We start from the raw sequence: 18,080 nt of genomic DNA, 5'->3' as shown, positions 1-18,080 counted from the left end.
AAAGGAACTTGAGTGAAGCAGCAAATTCATTCTCTGCTGAATAAGGGCATCATTTGTTTTAATAGCAGATTGCTCTGTTAAGGAGACAGGGATTTTGGTGAGGATCTGTGACATGGTGCCACATTTAAATGTGTATGAGCGAAGGTTTCCTTGGGCAGGAAGGGAGGCAAGGGTGTAGTGAGCTCCCATGGTTGAAATTTGGAGATAAATTAGTGTCATTAGTTATTGGAACCACTTGCCTAGGGATGGAATGAATTTATCGTAACTTTGTTATTTTAAATCGGTTTCCTGATGTGTATATTGTAGCTTCACCAGCTGTTTGGGGTTTGTTTTCCAGGGAAATTGTATTCGCAGAAATTCTTGTCGTATGGGGGAGATAGGCTCTCTGATTATAGGGTTCCCCCGGCCTTAAAATATATCAATGTAGGCAGCAGGGAAGAATTCTCCCTCATTCATTATCCTACCAGATAATGCCCAAAAGGCGCTCGGGGATTTAAAGCCCTGTGAGCAGAGGGTGGGATATGAAGACAATCACAGCTGCGGATACCCGCGTTTCTCTACAACCCTGAGCCGCGGGTTTATCCCTGTATTTTGACAATTGGAGCCGAAGGGGGAAGGTTCAACACTACGCTGTCACTTAAAACAGTGGCGGGCAGATGTGCGGGAGCTGTGTCTGTGTGTGCGGGGGTGTGATCGCGGGTGGGGTGTACCGGGGGGTGTGTGTGGCGGGGAGGGGGACGAGGCGGGTCCTCCGCCCGCGCCGCCCGCCGGCAGCCGCCGATGTGTCCGTGAGCTCATCCATCGGGAGCGCGGCCGCTGCCTCCCGCACCCCCCGCACCCCCACCCACCCGCCGCCCCGCGCCGCAGCGGCCGCCCCGCGAAGGTCACCCGCGGGTCCCCGGCATGGTGGCGGCCGCGGGGGGCTGAGAGGAGGCGGGCGGCGGCGGGAAGGAGCCGAAGATGGCTTCGCCCGCGCCCCCCGCGCCGGGAGGCGGCCCCTCGCCCCCTGCCGGCCCGCCGCGCCTTCGCCAGGTGGGTGCTCCCCGGCAGGGGCGGGGGGCGGCCCGCGGCATCCCCCGAGCGGAGCGGGGAGGGGGGGGGACGGAGCCCGCGGGATGCGGAGGGGCGCGGGAGACCGGGACGCGAGCGGCCCGCAAGTGCATGCATCGGCAGGTGGATCGGAGGTGGGCAGGTGGATGGTGGAGCGAGGGATGGTTTCTGTTCTATTCAATAAAAACCCACTTTCCGTAACAAAACCACAAATCCCATCCCTATCCCAGAACCATTGCAGGCAGCACCTGCGCAGGTGTGCCCGCACGGTCACACGCAGAGGGGAGCGCAGGCACCCATGTGTAACTTCACAGTGGTGCAGCGCGGTGCGTGTCGTGCTGCATCACCGCCGTGGCAGCGCGGCTCCGAAGGCATGAATAAAATCTTAATTAACCTAATGCAGCAATTTCCGAGAGGCTGCTCCCGCTCCTGCTGCATGCAACGCTCTTCCGCCCGCATCTCTCCCCGCGCAAGGAGGGAGCTCCGTTCTTTGCGGAGGCTGCTGCATTAATTTACATTTGGAATGGGCAAGTTGGTCGCAGGAGTTGTTTGACGTTCTTGACCCGGCGGCGTCGGGGAGGCCGAGCTGCTGCTGGGTGTCTGTGGGGTTCGTTCCATGAGCACTTGGTGCCTCTTGAAAATGGGAGAGGCAGAAATGGAGGGACGCGGTGCCAGTGTGTTCAGTTTGCATGCTCCTGCTAAGGCTGTAATGTTATGGTGGTTATTAATAAAGAAAATAAGGTTAATAAAGGAAAAGCTGTTGTAAAGGAGGATTCCCAGTGAGTAATCAGATTAGTGTAGTGTGTATGTACTCAAACATAAATCCAAATATAAATCCTATCCTACTCTTCCCCCCCCCCTCCCTTCTATTTTCAGTGGTGGTAGCCTTGATGAGGAAATCTTGGGGGTCTGGAGTTGGGACAGACGTCTGAGAGTTTGGGGCAATATTTAAACTTGTCAGTCCTCTACATGCCGGAAGTTTGAGCTGGGCAGCTCCAGCAAAAAGGCCTTTGTGTGGGTTTGCTGATGACTCCGGCTGCAAATGGCACAAGAACAACTGCCCCTTCGACCCAAGTATTTTGGCACTTCCTGCTCCCTTCCCTGCTGGAAGCCAGAAGAAAAAGTGATTTTAGTCCTGAAGTCTGGTTTTAGGAGGGTGAATGACCAGCAGGGATCTCTCCAGTTTATTGCAACCTGTAGTAGGTGTGATCAGCAGGACAGGTGAGAAGTGTTGAGGATGGAAAAGAAGTTCCAGGTAGCAGAGGAAAGAGTTGGGGGTGAGGGGGATCCTCATTGAAACTGGCTTCTCTTTGCCCCTAACTTAGTCTGTGTGCTTACTGAGACTAGGTAAGCAGTGTCCTTCCAAGCAGTGACCAAGTCGTTTGAAGAGAGCTCCTTTTCCATGATCTTGCTTGCTTCAGACCCTCAGTTTGCTCCTCAGCAGCTGCGAAACACAAGGTTAGCAATTATTTATTGCTGCACATCCAGCAGGACTGCTGCATTCTCCAGAGCGTTCTGAATTGACTTCTCACGGGGTTATTCATTTTACAGGAGGAAGAAACGAGTATCCTGAATTAGTAGGCAGAAATTACTCATTAAAAAATTGACTACTACGGTTGTTTTACTGTCTTCCTCTGCATTTTGTCCACTCTGTATTTAGAATTATTTTAAATTGCATTTAGAGAGGAATGACTCATCGGTCATGTTTCTCTGAACTATGGCTGGGTAGCGTCTGGTATTTATTTATTTATTTATTTACATTTTTGCTGCCCTTCAATAAAACATCATACACACAGCTTGTTGGGTGACCTTCACAGGAGTGGGACACTCCGTGAATAAATTCCCAAAGCCTCTCCTGACCAAGGCAAAGAACACAACACTGGCAGAAGTCAATCTGTTTTCCTATAAATCACTACCAGCCTCCCACTTTACCAAGCATTTCTTGCGTCTTTAGGAGGGGAGAAGAGTACAAACAAAAAGGAAGTGGACATGTCTGTCTGAAAGTGTTGTACTGACTTTTGTTATCAAATTGCACTTGTTGTGATAATGCTGAATGAAAACTGATATTGGCAACATGCTGAATTCCCGTTACATGGGTGCCTTTGGGAGATCCTTGAGGTTAGTACTGGCTTGCAGCCTGGACTGAGCAAGACTCACTGAAAAAGCTGTTTGAAACAAACTGGTATTTGTGGAGTTTTTACTGTGTCTTTCGGTTCATCTAAGAGATCTTTAAGTGTGTCCTTTATTTGAAATAGGTATTTGGGGTGCTTGCAGGACTGAGGATAATGTTTATGTCTGTGAACCTGTTTTAGCAAGAACTGTATTTTACCTGAAACACCTGTGTTGTTAAATTTAAGTTGGGCTTAAGGTACTGCAGTCAAGATACCAGTGACATTTGTTATATAAAGCTTAAGAATGTACCAAATAGAAGACCAAGCTGTTGTAAATTACACCAATCAAACCCTTATATTTGGAGCAGGATGGAGGTTGTTTCTCTCAGCAGTAGTCAAATGAGTTATTTCCACCGTTTTTCCTTTTAGTTGTCAATGCCACACTTGTCAAAAGGAAATTTAAACACTTCTCACAATAAAAAATATATCAACTTTAATAAAATTCGCAAACCCAATAGCGTCTTGCATGGGAACACAGTAACACTTGGGTACTGTTCTCCCACTGCACCTGTGAGTGTGCAGGAATAAACTGAAGATCCTAATCCATTATCTGATATGGAGAGAAAGTATGCAGAAGTGTCTTCCAGAGATTTAAGTTATCTCAGGTAAAGTTCCTTATCATTGAGCAATGTACAGCACTCACATGGTAATTGTTATTGTCCTGTTGTTGTGCCTTATTTATCCCCCTTAAATCCCTTTATTCCATCTAATTTTCTTTCAGTAAGACAGCTGTCTGTAAAATGATGTCTGGATGTCCTTCTTTTCCTATTCCAGGTTTTTTTTTTTTGTCTTCCTAAAATATGGTTGGAGGTATTTGTAAATCCAAAAGGACATGGATATTTTGGGGATTCCAAACTCAAGGTTTGGACTAAGAACTAAAACTGCAGCAAGAACACCATGGCGTTCAGAGGAAGAATGCTGGTGTGGATGTGGGAAGATGCAGAACAGAGTTCCTTGCATTCTGCTTCTCCAGGGTTGTTTGTGTGGCAAAAGGGCCCTGTATTACCAATCCATCCAATTAACCTCAAATCCTCAAATCAAAGTTTTCCAGCCTGTCATCTTATATGAGCTCTTCATAGATGTGTGTTAGTCAGTATGAGGTCTGCTCCTAGAACTTGACAAAAATCTCTTCCAGGGACCCCTCAATTGGTGTGGGACTAGAGGAACCAGTTTTCTTATTTTCTTTTTTCAAGGAGTTTCTCTGTAACTGTACTGAATTTTGCCTCTTTTATACTCTCTTTGATACTTTTTTCCTGAAAGCTTGTATCCCACTGCACTCTTAGAGGTTGTTCATGCCACTATGACTGTTCATATGCTACTCTTGTGCTTTGCTCCTGCCTTTTTTAATCCACTGCCCAGGTTTTTCCCTACTGCAGGATGTACTTTGTCCCCTACTAACAGTTGACAATACTTGCGGATATTTTAAGCTTCTCTTTCATGGGTGATTTAGGCTGATGTCTCTCCCAGCCTGTCTTTGCTTTGGACAGCATGTGGTTTGCCTCCACATCTTTGCTGGTGCTGATTCTAGTTCCATAATTTCAAAAATTAGGTTTGTTTGAAATCCACATTTTCAAGGTTTCTTTGAACTTTAATTTGATTTAAGCTTATTTTTGATTTTACCTTCTCCTACCATAAAGAATTAGAAGTAATTTGTTGGGAACTAGAATGACTTGAAAAATCAGCGTAGTGAAGCATTCTCTTAGGTGTCATGGCGCAGGGTGAAGCCAACATCCATCAAACCGAACATTTCCATTCCACTGAACTCTGTCTGCCATATCAAAGGGAAAAGGGTGCTGGAAAATGTCTTCCCAATGAATTGAAATGATGAAATATAAAACATAATCAACCTGCTGCATAATAGATGCAGCCTAATGTAGGAAAAAGTAATAACAGTAAGCATGTAAATGACTATGTGTGTTGAGATAGCGTATAAAAATTACTTTGCTACAGTGTCATTTGGGTTCAAAATCAAGCACTGAGTAGTTAATAAACTAATATAATTAAGGCATGTGAAGATTTACTACTTCCATGAAAACCCCCTTTTGTGCTAGCTACCAGTTGTAACCTACTGTGGAAGGGAAGAATTAAAAGTTTTCAATTCGTATTCCAATTAGGTCTTTTGTTGGTTTGATAAAAATGTTTGGAAATGCAAAATCCAAAGGGGAGAAAGAAAAGCAGGTTCCAGGTGGGCATTAAACGTGTTTGCAGACTAAGTTAGTTTAGTAAGTGGTTTCAGGCGTTCTGATGTTTGTGCCGTATCAGAGTAGCCAGCCCAGGTGGGAAGGGTAACACAAGGTCCTGCAATTACTGTTACTCACTCTGGAGCTTATAAAAGGAGAAATTGATGGGTTCCTGTGTCTCAAAGGGACTGTGTTAATTACACCAGCTGGTGCTAATTGGGCAGGGGCTTATTACACATTTTTGCAGCACCTGCGGGTAGAAGGCTCTGGAAGGAGGTGCTGCCTCAGTTGGACTGTGGAGTTGCTCCTGGGAGACGCAGGTAGGGGCTTGCTCTGGTTTTTAATGTTTATTTTTATTTGAAATACTTAAGAAGCAGGTTGAAGTGAGGATTGTAATTTGGTGCTGATTTGTGTGTCAGTTCTACTGTATTTCTGTTTGAGAGATGCTGTGATGTGGAGTTTGTTTGTAGGCATCCAGTTCGGTATGGATTATACCCCGGGGGAAAAGTAGAGGGTTTGATTGTTGGGTTGTTTGTGGGTTTTTTTTCTTTCTGTTGTTTTGTGTGTGTGGTTTTCTATTAAAAAATTGACTTCTTTCTCTTTTATTTTTCTTTCAGTTTTTTCTTAGTTTTATTGTTCCTTTCTTTTTCCTTTTCCTACCTTTTCTCTTTCCCTACCTTTTTCCTTTTTTCCTTTACTTTTCCCCTGGTGTTGTTCCCTCCCTTACAAGATTTATACTTGATAAAGTTGTTGAAGGCTGACTTTTGGCTGGTGATTTTTCAGATTTTGTACTTTATAGACCAAACCTTGTGGTTTCTTAGAACAAATCCCAGTTGGGGATGGCCCTTGCCTCAGGGCCTGGCCTGTGTGGGGCAGAGGGCTGGCCGCCATTTTGTGTGTGTGTGTGGGGCAGAGGGCTGGCCGCCATTTTGTGTGTGTGTGTGGGGCAGAGGGCTGGCCGCCATTTTGTGTGTGTGTGTGGGGCAGAGGGCTGGCCGCCATTTTGTGTGTGTGTGTGGGGCAGAGGGCTGGCCGCCATTTTGTGTGTGTGTGTGGGGCAGAGGGCTGGCCGCCCTTTTGTGTGTGTGTGTGGGGCAGAGGGCTGGCCGCCCTTTTGTGTGTGTGTGTGGGGCAGAGGGCTGGCCGCCCTTTTGTGTGTGTGTGTGGGGCAGAGGGCTGGCCGCCCTTTTGTGTGTGTGTGTGGGGCAGAGGGCTGGCCGCCCTTTTGTGTGTGTGTGTGGGGCAGAGGGCTGGCCGCCGTTTTGTGTGTGTGTGTGGGGCAGAGGGCTGGCCGCCGTTTTGTGTGTGTGTGTGGGGCAGAGGGCTGGCCGCCATTTTGTGTGTGTGTGTGTGGGGCAGAGGGCTGGCCGCCATTTTGTGTGTGTGTGTGGGGCAGAGGGCTGGCCGCCATTTTGTGTGTGTGTGTGTGGGGCAGAGGGCTGGCCGCCATTTTGTGTGTGTGTGTGGGGCAGAGGGCTGGCCGCCGTTTTGTGTGTGTGTGTGGGGCAGAGGGCTGGCCGCCCTTTTGTGTGTGTGTGTGGGGCAGAGGGCTGGCCGCCCTTTTGTGTGTGTGTGGGGCAGAGGGGGGGGCTGGCCGCCGTTTTGTGTGTGTGTGTGGGGGGCAGAGGGCTGGCCGCCATGGCTTTGAGGGGTTGCTCACTATGTCATGCAGGGTGAGAGCTGCTCGCCATTCTGTGGGCACTGTAGTGAGGCTGCAGCTGCTTCTTCTGGTTGGGGTGCACTGAGATGGGAGAGGAAACAAATAGCACAGGTTGCTTTGATAAAAAGCAGCGCCTACCCACCTCCTGCCCTAGAGGATTTGCTTATTAAGCTGTTAATATTGAAGGAGTCATGCTTTGTCTTAGTAGGTAAAAAGTTTGAAAACATATGAAAATGCCCACACTGTCCAAAACCCTTTGTGAGGTTTTCCATGCTGATCACTATATATGTCTGCTGGAAACGCAGCTTGTTGGTCTTAATATCTGTAGCTTTGTTGCCTGTTGAGGTGAGACCTTTTTGAAGTTACAGTAGGGCTTTCTGCAGTCCTACTGTACGATGAACATACTGTGTCTGTATTTAAGTCTTATTATGAAGTATTTGTTGCATAGTTGTCTTTGTAGAGGGCTTTAGGATTTATTTTGGGGTGACCTGCTGTGTGAGGCCACCTCAGAAACCACAAGGGGTGTTCTCTATCTATAAACACTGACTGGGAAATGGGTTGTAGAAGCCTTTTGGTTAAGTGTTAATAAGGAATTGACTAACGGAGTGGGGAAAACACAATATGTTCTGTTCTGATGGCTGTCCTTTCTTTCTCTTTTATCCTTCTTTCTGAAGTGCCTGATTGTCCTTACTGGGATGGTGAGTCATCTGGGAACATAGAAACAACTGTGGTATCCAGCAGGATGCAGACTTCAAGATGTAACTGTATTCAAAAAGTAAAAGTATTTAGGGAAGGGGGAGTGAGCTAGAAATTGCTGTTCATTACCCGCTGGAGATTGATGAACTCTGGTGGGAAAAGTAGGCTGTATCCTGCATCCATTGTTGATGCACAGGTATCTAGAGCTTTGCAAGTGTGCATCTGACTGAAGCAATCTGATACAATTTCTGTGTAAGAGCTTCAGAGCCAAAAGCTCCACCTTGTTCACTACAAGTGTCAGGAGTAACCCTGGACAGAAAATGGGTTATAGCAATATTATTTGTTGTCTCTACTGATGTAATTTGGTTATTTATTTTATTGTATCTTTTTTGTTTGCTTTGGCTGTCTGGTCTTGAAGCATTTTGATTTATCTGCGGAACTTGACTGATCCTAAAGAGAAGTAGGAGCACAATAAATCACGGGCCAGTTCAGACTTCCTATATTAAAGGAATCTTTGTTTATGCAACAAGGATTCATTCAGCAACATCCCCCTGCACAACATATTGGGTCTTTGCCATGTTAACTCTTTGAGTTTAGTTTTGCTGGTGCAAACAACAGTACAGCTCCAGGAGATGAAACTGCTGACCTCTCTCTCCCAGGGGTTCTCTTTGAAGGCTGCTTTGACCACTTATGGCCAAGGTGAGTTCCCACAACTTATGTGTTGCCTTTAGCATTAAAGTTGTGCTTGCTGAAAACTGGTGAGAAGCTTTAAGAAATGCATCCCTTGCTTCATTTGAGCATTATTTATTAAGGTGCTCTGGGTGTTTGAAGGTGATGTTTCTGGGGTAGAAGGAAGACTGTGCCGTGACCAGCATGTGGGATTTGTGTGAGGCACAGATTCAGGTGAGGAAATGGTGTGCAACCTCAAGTCCTGTCAATCTTCCAGGAGTTGAGAGGTCTTGGCGTAAGTTAGAAGTCCTGTTAGAGAATTTGAATCTCAGGGGATGCTTACAGGCATCTGATGGATGGGAATGTGTTTCCGGCATCCAGGCTGGCTGGGTTTGAAGGAGTGACACAGTGCTGTAAATACCCTTGTCGTTTATGTTAGGTCAGATGGTGAAGTGTTGTTTTATGAGCTTACCTCTGAAAAGATGGAGGGTGTCCAGACCTCATTCATCTTCTGCAGTGTTTCTAAATGTTGTGGTTCCTTTTATTCTTAAGGGGGGGGGGATGTAATTCTAGATTATTTATGTATCTGTATATTCAGAAAATAGCAAACTGAGGGCAGTTTGCATTTTACAGCTCCTCTGCACCATCACAAATAGCTTGTACCCAAAATCTTTGGGTTAAAACCAGCACAAACACCCCCTCTCCCCGAACGCACTCCCACATATGCAGCTCCAAGAGGAAAAAAATAGACTTTGTGATTAATTGTGGAGTGTTTGGTATGTGATCTAAGCTCGTAAGTGGCTCTTGGATCCCACGAGCAGAACCCTTCTGAAGTATCCTTTGTAGGCTCTTTGAGTGTACTCAGAGACGTTTTTGTTTGTTGTTTTATCTTTCTAAAATCTAGCTTTCCCCCCTGTTCTGGGTGTGGGATGGCTGCCAGTACTTGGTGACCCGTGACCCCCAGCTGCTGCTGCACTCAGGAATGCTCGTTGGGCTCCAGCGGCACTGGGCGATGGAGGCTGCCCTTCCCTCTGATGTGTGCCCAGCGTGGGTGGTGGGAGCTGGCAGGGGAAGGGGCAAGGCTTGGGTAGGAGCAGAACTCTCGTGGCGGCACAGGAGCTTTCTGGGAACTCGAGCTTGCTCAGGCTGGATGTGAATAGCCTGGCCTCGGTTCAAGACGGTTTTAGTTCCTGCCGGGAACAGCAGCTGGTCGGTGCACAGAAGCCGAAGCCCGTGGATTCGCCCAGCGTAGCACTCAGGGGCATCACATGCTGCATGTACAGCTCTTGTAACACTGTAAACTTTGGGAATTTTTAGATCCAGAGCATGTCACTAATCATTTAGTCTTAGATTGCCTATAAATAGCTTCTTGTATCTGAACCTGCCCTTTAATGAGGCTATTTCTATCACGGGCAGAGGCTTGCACTGGAAATGCTCTACCTGGGATCCCTGCTGGGTCCTTTGTTGTCTTGCTGTGCATTCTCTGCTCTCTCCTGGCTGGCTGGTATTTGACAAGGAGGATGTTCCAAACAATTTTAAGCTGCTTTGGTATGGACACTGTTGGGCTATACCTGAAAACCAGAAAATAAAGCTGACACTCCTGGATCTGGTTTGAATTTTTCTAACAAGGGTTCTTTTAGCAGGGACCAAGAGCACACATGGTTTGTCAGATGACAATAATTGATGAAAAGATGCCATTGCAGTCCTATTTTTACCCCCCCATGCCAAGCGAGTGTCAGCACAACCTTCTTCAGGCTTTACTGAGAGCAAGAACAGACTGTTCCCAAGGGTCACAGTGTGCTGAAAGCAATGGATAATAGACTTCCTACCTGCTGGGTCCAAGCCTTGCATAAGCAATGTGCAAATTTGTGGCTGAAAGTTTCACAATGGCCTATTTTGAGCTGACAGATTTCTTGTGTATTTGTTTGCAAACAGTCAACATGGCTTAGGAAGGTCTTTGGAGAAGGAGCCCAGATTCCTGCTATTTGAGCACTCATCTCATTCCTGTTACGGGAATAGCAAGCTGTTATGTGTGTTGCCTCACCAATAGAGGGGGAATTTCATATTCAGCAAACCTTTGCTTTATATTAATCATCCAAATGGGTCGCTTGCTGAAGCAAGCAAAAGTCCCAAACAATAAACTTGATTTTTAGTAATGCTTTTATGGGAATGATGAAGTTGCAAGGATGCAATTGGAGGAAATTATTTATTAATTTAAAAAAAGAGAGTGAGAAGAGCAGACGATCTTAAGTTTCTGTGGCACTAAAATGACCAAGGAGCAAGCCTTATGGGTCTCAAAATGACAGGTGGGTAAGTCAGAGCAAGTAGGGAGCCAGAAGAGTTGGGTATAAATATTTGGAAGTAAAATCACCTCTGCAAAACTCCTTTTGGCTCCAGTGGCTGCCAGTTCCCCTTCTGTTTGTTCAGCTCAAAGAAGAGAGTCTATATTTAGTAAAGCAAATGTGTATGAAATCTATATCAAAGCATTCTACGTGACAGGTTTTGGAGGTGGTGGTGAGATTTGGTACAAGGTGCAGGCACTGCAGAAAATCAATTGATGCTCTATTTTTATAATATGAAATTACTTAATCAATTACATACTCAGCATGGGCTAATGAATGATAACCTCTTATCCCCTAGCCTAACACTGCTCCTGGCAGGTGTTTTAGTTGATTCTGGTCTTGGCACTCGTGTTTGAACTAAGCTGTTGCTGCTCCCTTGATGCAACTCTTCTTCACTTGACAAAACTGGGGTCTCCTTTGCAATAGTATTTTTAAAAACACCAGATTGCTGATGATTCAGTGCAGAGGTGAGGGGCAAACCTTGGCATCTCCAAGAGCAGTGCTGGGGGTGGAAGAAAGCTCTGGTTATTTGTAATGTGACCTGACACAGCCTTTGCTGCAACTAAACATAGTTTGGTATTCTCTGCACCTGTCAGCCTCCTTTTTGCTGTGCCCATTTTGGAGGGATGCACCCAGACCTAGACCTTTACCTGGAGCTGCCTCCCACATGTTTGAAGGGCAGTTGCTCACCTTTTTGTGTTCTGCTAAGGGAAAAAGTTATTTAAACCTCTTGGAGAATATGTCCTTTGAGGCCTTTGGAAGACGAGGAGAGAGGCAACCTGTACTGCTGCTGTCCCATGGAGCTTTAATTTGAGTAGTGCCTGTGGGAGCTTTGGCACTGAACTTTATGGGGTGTATAAGAGCAGCATGCTCCTCTCTCCCCTGTAACAATTTCCCCTCGAAGTATGGCTGTATTGCATCTGTGACTTCTTTTTTCCTTTTCATCAAGGTTTTGCAGATTAGAGATGCATTTCAGTCAGGGAAAATTGCTGAGCAATGTCATTGTGGGGTTTTTTTTTTGAAATGAGTAATAGAATATCATGATGACTGTGATCCTAATTACGATCTATCAATTTGAAATCCTAGAAATGCCATGTTTTGTAAAAACAAGCTCCTAGTGAACCCTCCAGCTTGCTCCAATACTGTTGCTATGACAAACCAACCCCAGAGCATAAAGCAATTATCTGCCCAGTCCTGCTGCTATTCAACAAAGATTTCAGGGAGTCGGTCACCTTAGTTTCAGCTTCAAATCCCTTATTTAGTCTGTGTTGCTTCTGCGAAAGTAACAAAATCCATTTTCACTGAAGGGCGGTGAACTTCAGGTCTGCGTGAAGGACAGGTTTTTAATACTTTGTAGTTAAGTTCTACTTCTGGAATGCACTGCCAATGATTATTTAGAATAAGTGAGCTAATGTTGCAACACACATCTTGATGTAAACTGAATGTGTGTAAGAGGTTGGAGAGATAATAGTGTAGCAATACCCATTTTGTCTTGATTTTTAATTCAGATGGATTTTAAATGGAGTTTCTAAGGCTTGTACGTGCAACCTGAAGAATTAATCTATAAGTGCACAGTGGCTCATTGTTGCAGAATATGTACTATCTTTGTTTAACAATTCCCAAAAGAAATTATTTTGTACTTGACACCGTTGCTCACTTGTAGAATGTACAGTGTTGTAAAAAAGGTTATATCAAGTCTTATTCCAAAGAGAACACTGCTTTTTGTTGAAAGATAATTGAAGGTTTACATGATGTCTGTTCTTTTGCTGTGGCAATATATGTTTTTAAAGATCTACTGGGCAGCATATGTATCATATACTTCATAAAGAAATTGCAGTGAACCCTCTAGACTGACTTTTCCGGTGAAATGGCACATTCCAGCACATTATGACACACTCATCTGGAAGAAAAAAATAGGAAAATACTGGCTTAAGGTACATTCTAAAGAGATATTTTCATATTGTAGGAAACTGAAAGGATTAGAGCAGGAAAAGTAAGTATTGAGAAATCAAAGACAGTAAAAATTTCTTACTATAAACGGGTGGTTTCTAGAATGTTTCTTCAACTCTTGAGATCTGTAATTGGCATATTGACTGTAGTTGTCATAAAATAACCCTGACCTAAATGCAGTTACCAATATAAATGTGTTTTCTTTGATATAGGAGTGAAAAATAAAAATAAATCCTCTCCTTTAGAGATGACACAAATATGTATTTTTGGTCCCTGTTTGTAGGCAGATGGAATGATGTATGGCAGAACACTTACCATGGTAACATAGATTATGACAGCTGAGACATTGACTATTTTACCCTTAAGATCCAGTGGAAGCCACAAAATGACTATAAAAGGTAACACTTCTATTGCATTTTTAATTATGTTAATGACTATGTATTTCACTCAGAGCCCATTTAGTGTGTAATTTATATAATTCATGCGATGTAAATATCAAATCTAGAGGAACATAAACATGCATATAGAAATAGTACACATTTGGAGAAATCCTTTTCTTCTACTGGCCAAGGATCTGCACTTGGCATTTTGTGTTGGTTTTCTATACCTCCTGTGGATGGAAAACCTGTGCAAATGTAATTGTATCTCTTGCTTGTAACTAAACGTCTCTGTTAAGGATGATATTTTGGCAAAAGCGAAAGCAGTGTGGCATCTAGATGTGTGCTGCTTACATTACACCGGTCCTTAGACTGATGAGTTATTCATCAGCTGAATGAAGCTGGAAAACTGATGTGAAAATTTTACACTGGTGGCTGGAAACAGTTGGAAACAAGGAAGCAGGAAAGATGGGAATATTCTATTTTCTAAGTCTAAATGAAATGTTGCAGGTCACAGGTGAAGTTACTTTTGTCTTGATTTAGGCAGCTTTTGATTTGTATCACCCACAATAGGAGATAGAACACAAGGAAGTTTTAAAAGGGCAGATCAGCATCTATGTCAGTTAAAAAAAAATATTAAGAAGTCTGTATCAGGTTTTTGAGATGAGTTGTCATCAATCATGCTTCCCTGCCATGAGCACTCATGTCTCGCCTTCTTGAGGAAGGAACATTCAGTAATCCTGCTTTACCTGGCAAGTGCTCTGCTCAGCTGGCATTGAGCTACTCCTCCAAAGAAGACAGTGTCAGAGCAGCTCTGAAACACGGTGTGGAACAGCAGCTACATCAGCTGTGGTCCCAAATGTAAGCTCCACGGAGTTGCCTTGTGTTTTGGTTTACTTCATTTTGAAACTGTAGGGATTAAAGACCAGTTGGTGTTACTCTGAATATGGGGAAAAAACCCCCCACAACTATTAAAGAAACCCCCAAACAAACCACCAGTCTTGGTGTTGCCATCAGAGCCCAGTGTTCGGCTGTGCTGCCAGACACAAACACTATTGAAAAGGGGTTGCTGGTGTATGTTAGTTGACAAGACAAATATTTCACTTCCGACTCCAAATTTACATTGTTGGGATTGCTCATGAGGAATTTGGACACCAGTAGACATGGGAAATGCTTGTGTTTACCCAGATGCAAGAACTTTAGAAAAAAAGTCATCCAACTAACCAAATATTTGAACAGCATACACATTTCAGATATCCAGTGTACAAATGTGTTTGTGTATCACACTGTCCTCCGTGCCTTAAGGGTTTTTAAATGCCCTTGCAAAGGAAGGCCTGTAGTTAAACATCTGCACTGGTTGAAGAACCCTGTAGGCACATGTGCAAGATTGCCTACTTTGTGTAGTTGCGCAGTCTCTGAAGAGAGAACTCAGTAGGAAAAAACCCACTGTGTTCAGCCACTGATCTACAGAATTATTACATTTGGCCCTAAGTACTTTTTAATTCAATTTGGTTTGTATTTCCTAAGCTTTTTCATATGTTGGGTATTGGAAGTCGTTGTTTACTGTAGGTTTGCCAGAGCTAGCAAAGGTTGGACCTATTAAACCTGTATGACAAGACCTCGCAGATAATGAGATCTTGAAATTAGCAACATGATCTTCATTGTTGATACTTGTTTGTCTTGTGAGAGGTTGGATTTGCACCTATTGGAGACCAGATCTTGATTTCACATCTCTCTGCAAAAACTTGTCGGACACACTGCTGTTTGCTCACAGAGAGGAAAATTGCTAGAGCTGAGGTAAGGATGTAGCTTTTGCTTGGAAACATCTGCACCCAGGCATGATGGTTTGTATCCTCACCTCTGGAATTGCCCTGCTGGATTATCAGCTGCTTGCAGGTACAGTGGTATTGGAAGTGTGGTTAACTTCAAGGTGCTGCTGGTGAGATGGAAGGGTAAGATTAAAAAAATGATCTTTCCATCCTGGTGTCATATATATTAATGCATAAATAACTGATATATTGGAGTAGCTTTAAGCTAATAATTTGTAGTTTTGTAAGAAAAATGAATATGCAGCTTCCAAAATGTCAGTAGCACCTTTTTCATATCAGTTTCCCTGTTGGGAGCACTGCTGATTGTACAGCTTTTGTGTATTTGCTAGACATAACTGTGGTATTCGCTGTATTGCTCGATGATTGCAAAACTTCAACCCTGAAATACTCTTAAAAAGCAAAATTAGGCAGTGATGGAGTGTCTGCGCAGCAAGTCCCAAGCAATATTATTTTGAATGACTGATCTCCCCCACAGAGGAAGAAACAAACAGGATGCTTGGCTGAAAGGGCCGTAAACCCAAACCTGGCTGTGTCAGCTCTTCAGCCTCGTGTTTTGAGTGACTGCGGTTGCTTGTTTGTTCTATTTGTTGGGCCAGTGTTTGTGGTTGTTATGTAGATGTGTCCAGAGGGTAAGTTCTATTTAACCAAAGAGATTGCTAGTAATACTCTTTTCTTGGAAGTGCCTGCCTGGCTGTTTTTTATAGAATGGTTTACCAGATAAATCAAAACAGTTTTTGAAAAATGCCCTTGAACTGTAGGCCAGGCCTCCATACATGCATCCTCCCTTCTTTCAGCCAAAATGTCAGTGTAGGGCTTGATCAAAGTATTTTCCTCTGGAAATATTCAAAATTGTGAAAGATGAGACATAAAATTTCTGATAGAAAATTATTATTAACCAGTAAGAATTGTTGAGAGGATGGAGCATATCTGTAACTCTTGACCTTGGTCTAATGGGAATCTATGGGAATAAGAGTATCTAGACACTTATTTTGGGAAGCAGTTTACTTGGAGTTTTCTCTTTATTAGCCGCTTAAGAATTAATTTCAGACAGACATTTCCCATACACATTTTCTTAAAACGTGACTCATCTTGCAACTTTAATGTTCGAATAATTCAGGCGTCTCCTAGAGCAATTCTGATGGCTGCAAAGCTGCATTTCTTCCTCTCATTTCCTTCTAATGCTTTAGCAGTGTAGATTGGAAGGTGTTTTTGTCGGGGCACAGCCTTGAGTCGTGCCAGGCCAAGATGCTGATGGATTCAGACAGTCTGGTTTGCCAAAGCAGCTGTTCTTTAGAACTGATACTAAAACAAACCTGGCTTTTGTGAGCATCAGCAGGGGAAATTCAGGTTGAAAGGTTATGGTTTTAAAAAAATGACACCTTTCATGTGACAGCCAGTTAACTTGTTCACCAGCAAAAGAAAACAAGCTAGGACTTGAAGTGCTCTGAAACTCTTTTGGTGGTATTTGTCACATATCTTCTTTCAAGTCCAAAAGCTGTGAAATTCTTCTTTAAAAAGTAACTGGTAAACCTTTTCCTAAAATAAATGTTTTCTTGTTGCTTTTTTTGTAAAAACCATTTGTTAAGAGGTAAATTACAAGTATTGAGGAAGGCAGTACTCTTCACAGAGGGGGCCCTCTGTAAAAACTGCATTTAACTAAGAGCAATAGCAAAAACAAAAGAGGATAACTTTTGTACAGGGAGGTTGGGGAGGGTCACTTTTAATGGGAATTGAAAGATAGACGGGAGAGAGAAGAGGTAAACAAAACTGAGAGTGGGAAGGAAGCAAAGAAAAAACAATGGAAGGCATCAAAGCAATTGGAAATGAAAGCAGAATACTTTCAGCTTTGTCCGACTGTTGAGAAATTACAGCCCAAAATATCTTTCTGATACATGAAAGCATAAGCATTTAAGATATGCTCTTCTTTTATTTAATAAGTATGTGAAGGGCATGCTTTTTTTAATGAGCAAATATCTGAGAACCAGAGTGGCTGATTTCAGTCACAAAACCCAATTCCTTTAATTATTCTTTCACTGGTGGGGAGAAAATGAAATTGTGCTTTTATGGGTGTTGCAAAGTATTTTTTTGACATCTCGGGATGAGTTGCAGAATGAAAATGTCAGAGAGAAAAAGGAATCAAGTGCAACTAGCTGGTCATCATCTTACCGGTGGGGGCATCTTAGAAGCAGCAGAGCATAGGCTGTTTTGGCTGAGACTGCCAGGTTAGCACCTCTGCAGTGTATCTGATTCCCAGGGAGGACTTATGGTATCAAATGACACAGTTGATAGGAATTCCACAGTGTTGTTTCTTCTCAGGTATTTTTTCAGACTAGAGCTGCTTGAGATCTGATTAGCTCAGTCTAAAATCTGTTCTCTCAGTACATATTCGTAGCATGAACCTTGCAAATTTTTTGGGAGGAAAAAAAGAGCAGAGGTGTTGGGTTTAGTGAGATATCTTTATCCTAAGCCTGTCCTGCTACACCTCCATAGGCCAAGTGAGAATGGTGAGGAAGTTATGAATTGCCAGCCCATGTTTATTTCCTCCATGTAAATAGCACGTGTTTTCAATCTTTGCTGTTGCTTAATATTGATTCTCTGTCTGGGGATACAAAAAGTAAATAAGTCAGATGTGTGAAATGTTTGCTGATTTTCCCAGGGATATGCAAAGTTGGCTCTGGGTAACTACTTGCCCTTCCTGCCAGACTCCTCCATCCGTGGGCTTTGAACTCATCCCTGTCTTCAGCTTGTGAATGCTCACTCTCAGTGCTGTACTTGGCACGCCTTTAGGAGACACTTGAGCGAGTTTGCTCCTACAGCAGCACACTGTGTGTGTTCCCACTGCTTCTCTCTACACCCTTGAACAATTAGAGCCCAACAGCAAGTGCAGTGGAGAGGGGAAATATTCAAGATTTATTGTGGAGTCTGAGTTTCTGTTTTCCCAAAACAGGAGCTTTCTTTTAGTGGTATTCAGCAAGCGGCCTTTCTCACAGGAACTGTGCCAGAAGATGGCATTGCTGTACACAGAGCACTCATCTCCATTGCAACAAGTCATTAAGAGGAGTGGAAAAACTGCAGCCTCCGAGTCCATTAGACTGAGTCAGGCTGACAGGAAACGAATCTGCCTTCATATTGCATGTCAAGGATGGTTCCATTAAA

The 18,080-nt window shown here is 43.8% G+C and overlaps 1 protein-coding gene across 1 annotated transcript in view; it reads left to right on the top strand.

Annotated features, from left to right (window-relative positions):
- Positions 1 to 919: 919 nt before the first annotated feature.
- LOC116444642 (ankyrin-2-like) overlaps positions 920 to 18,080 on the top strand; it is a 278,123-nt gene continuing 260,962 nt past the window's right edge. The window contains exon 1 of the mRNA XM_032110205.1: positions 920 to 1,032. Coding sequence (XP_031966096.1) covers positions 961 to 1,032 — 72 coding nt within the window. The 5' untranslated portion in view covers positions 920 to 960. The remainder of the gene's footprint in view (positions 1,033 to 18,080) is intronic.

The sequence above is a fragment of the Corvus moneduloides genome, chromosome 5 (assembly GCF_009650955.1).
Source record: "Corvus moneduloides isolate bCorMon1 chromosome 5, bCorMon1.pri, whole genome shotgun sequence".
NCBI classification, from domain to species: domain Eukaryota; kingdom Metazoa; phylum Chordata; class Aves; order Passeriformes; family Corvidae; genus Corvus; species Corvus moneduloides.
The sequence above is the reverse complement of the archived record's forward strand: the minus strand, read 5'-3'. Positions and strand labels throughout refer to the sequence as shown.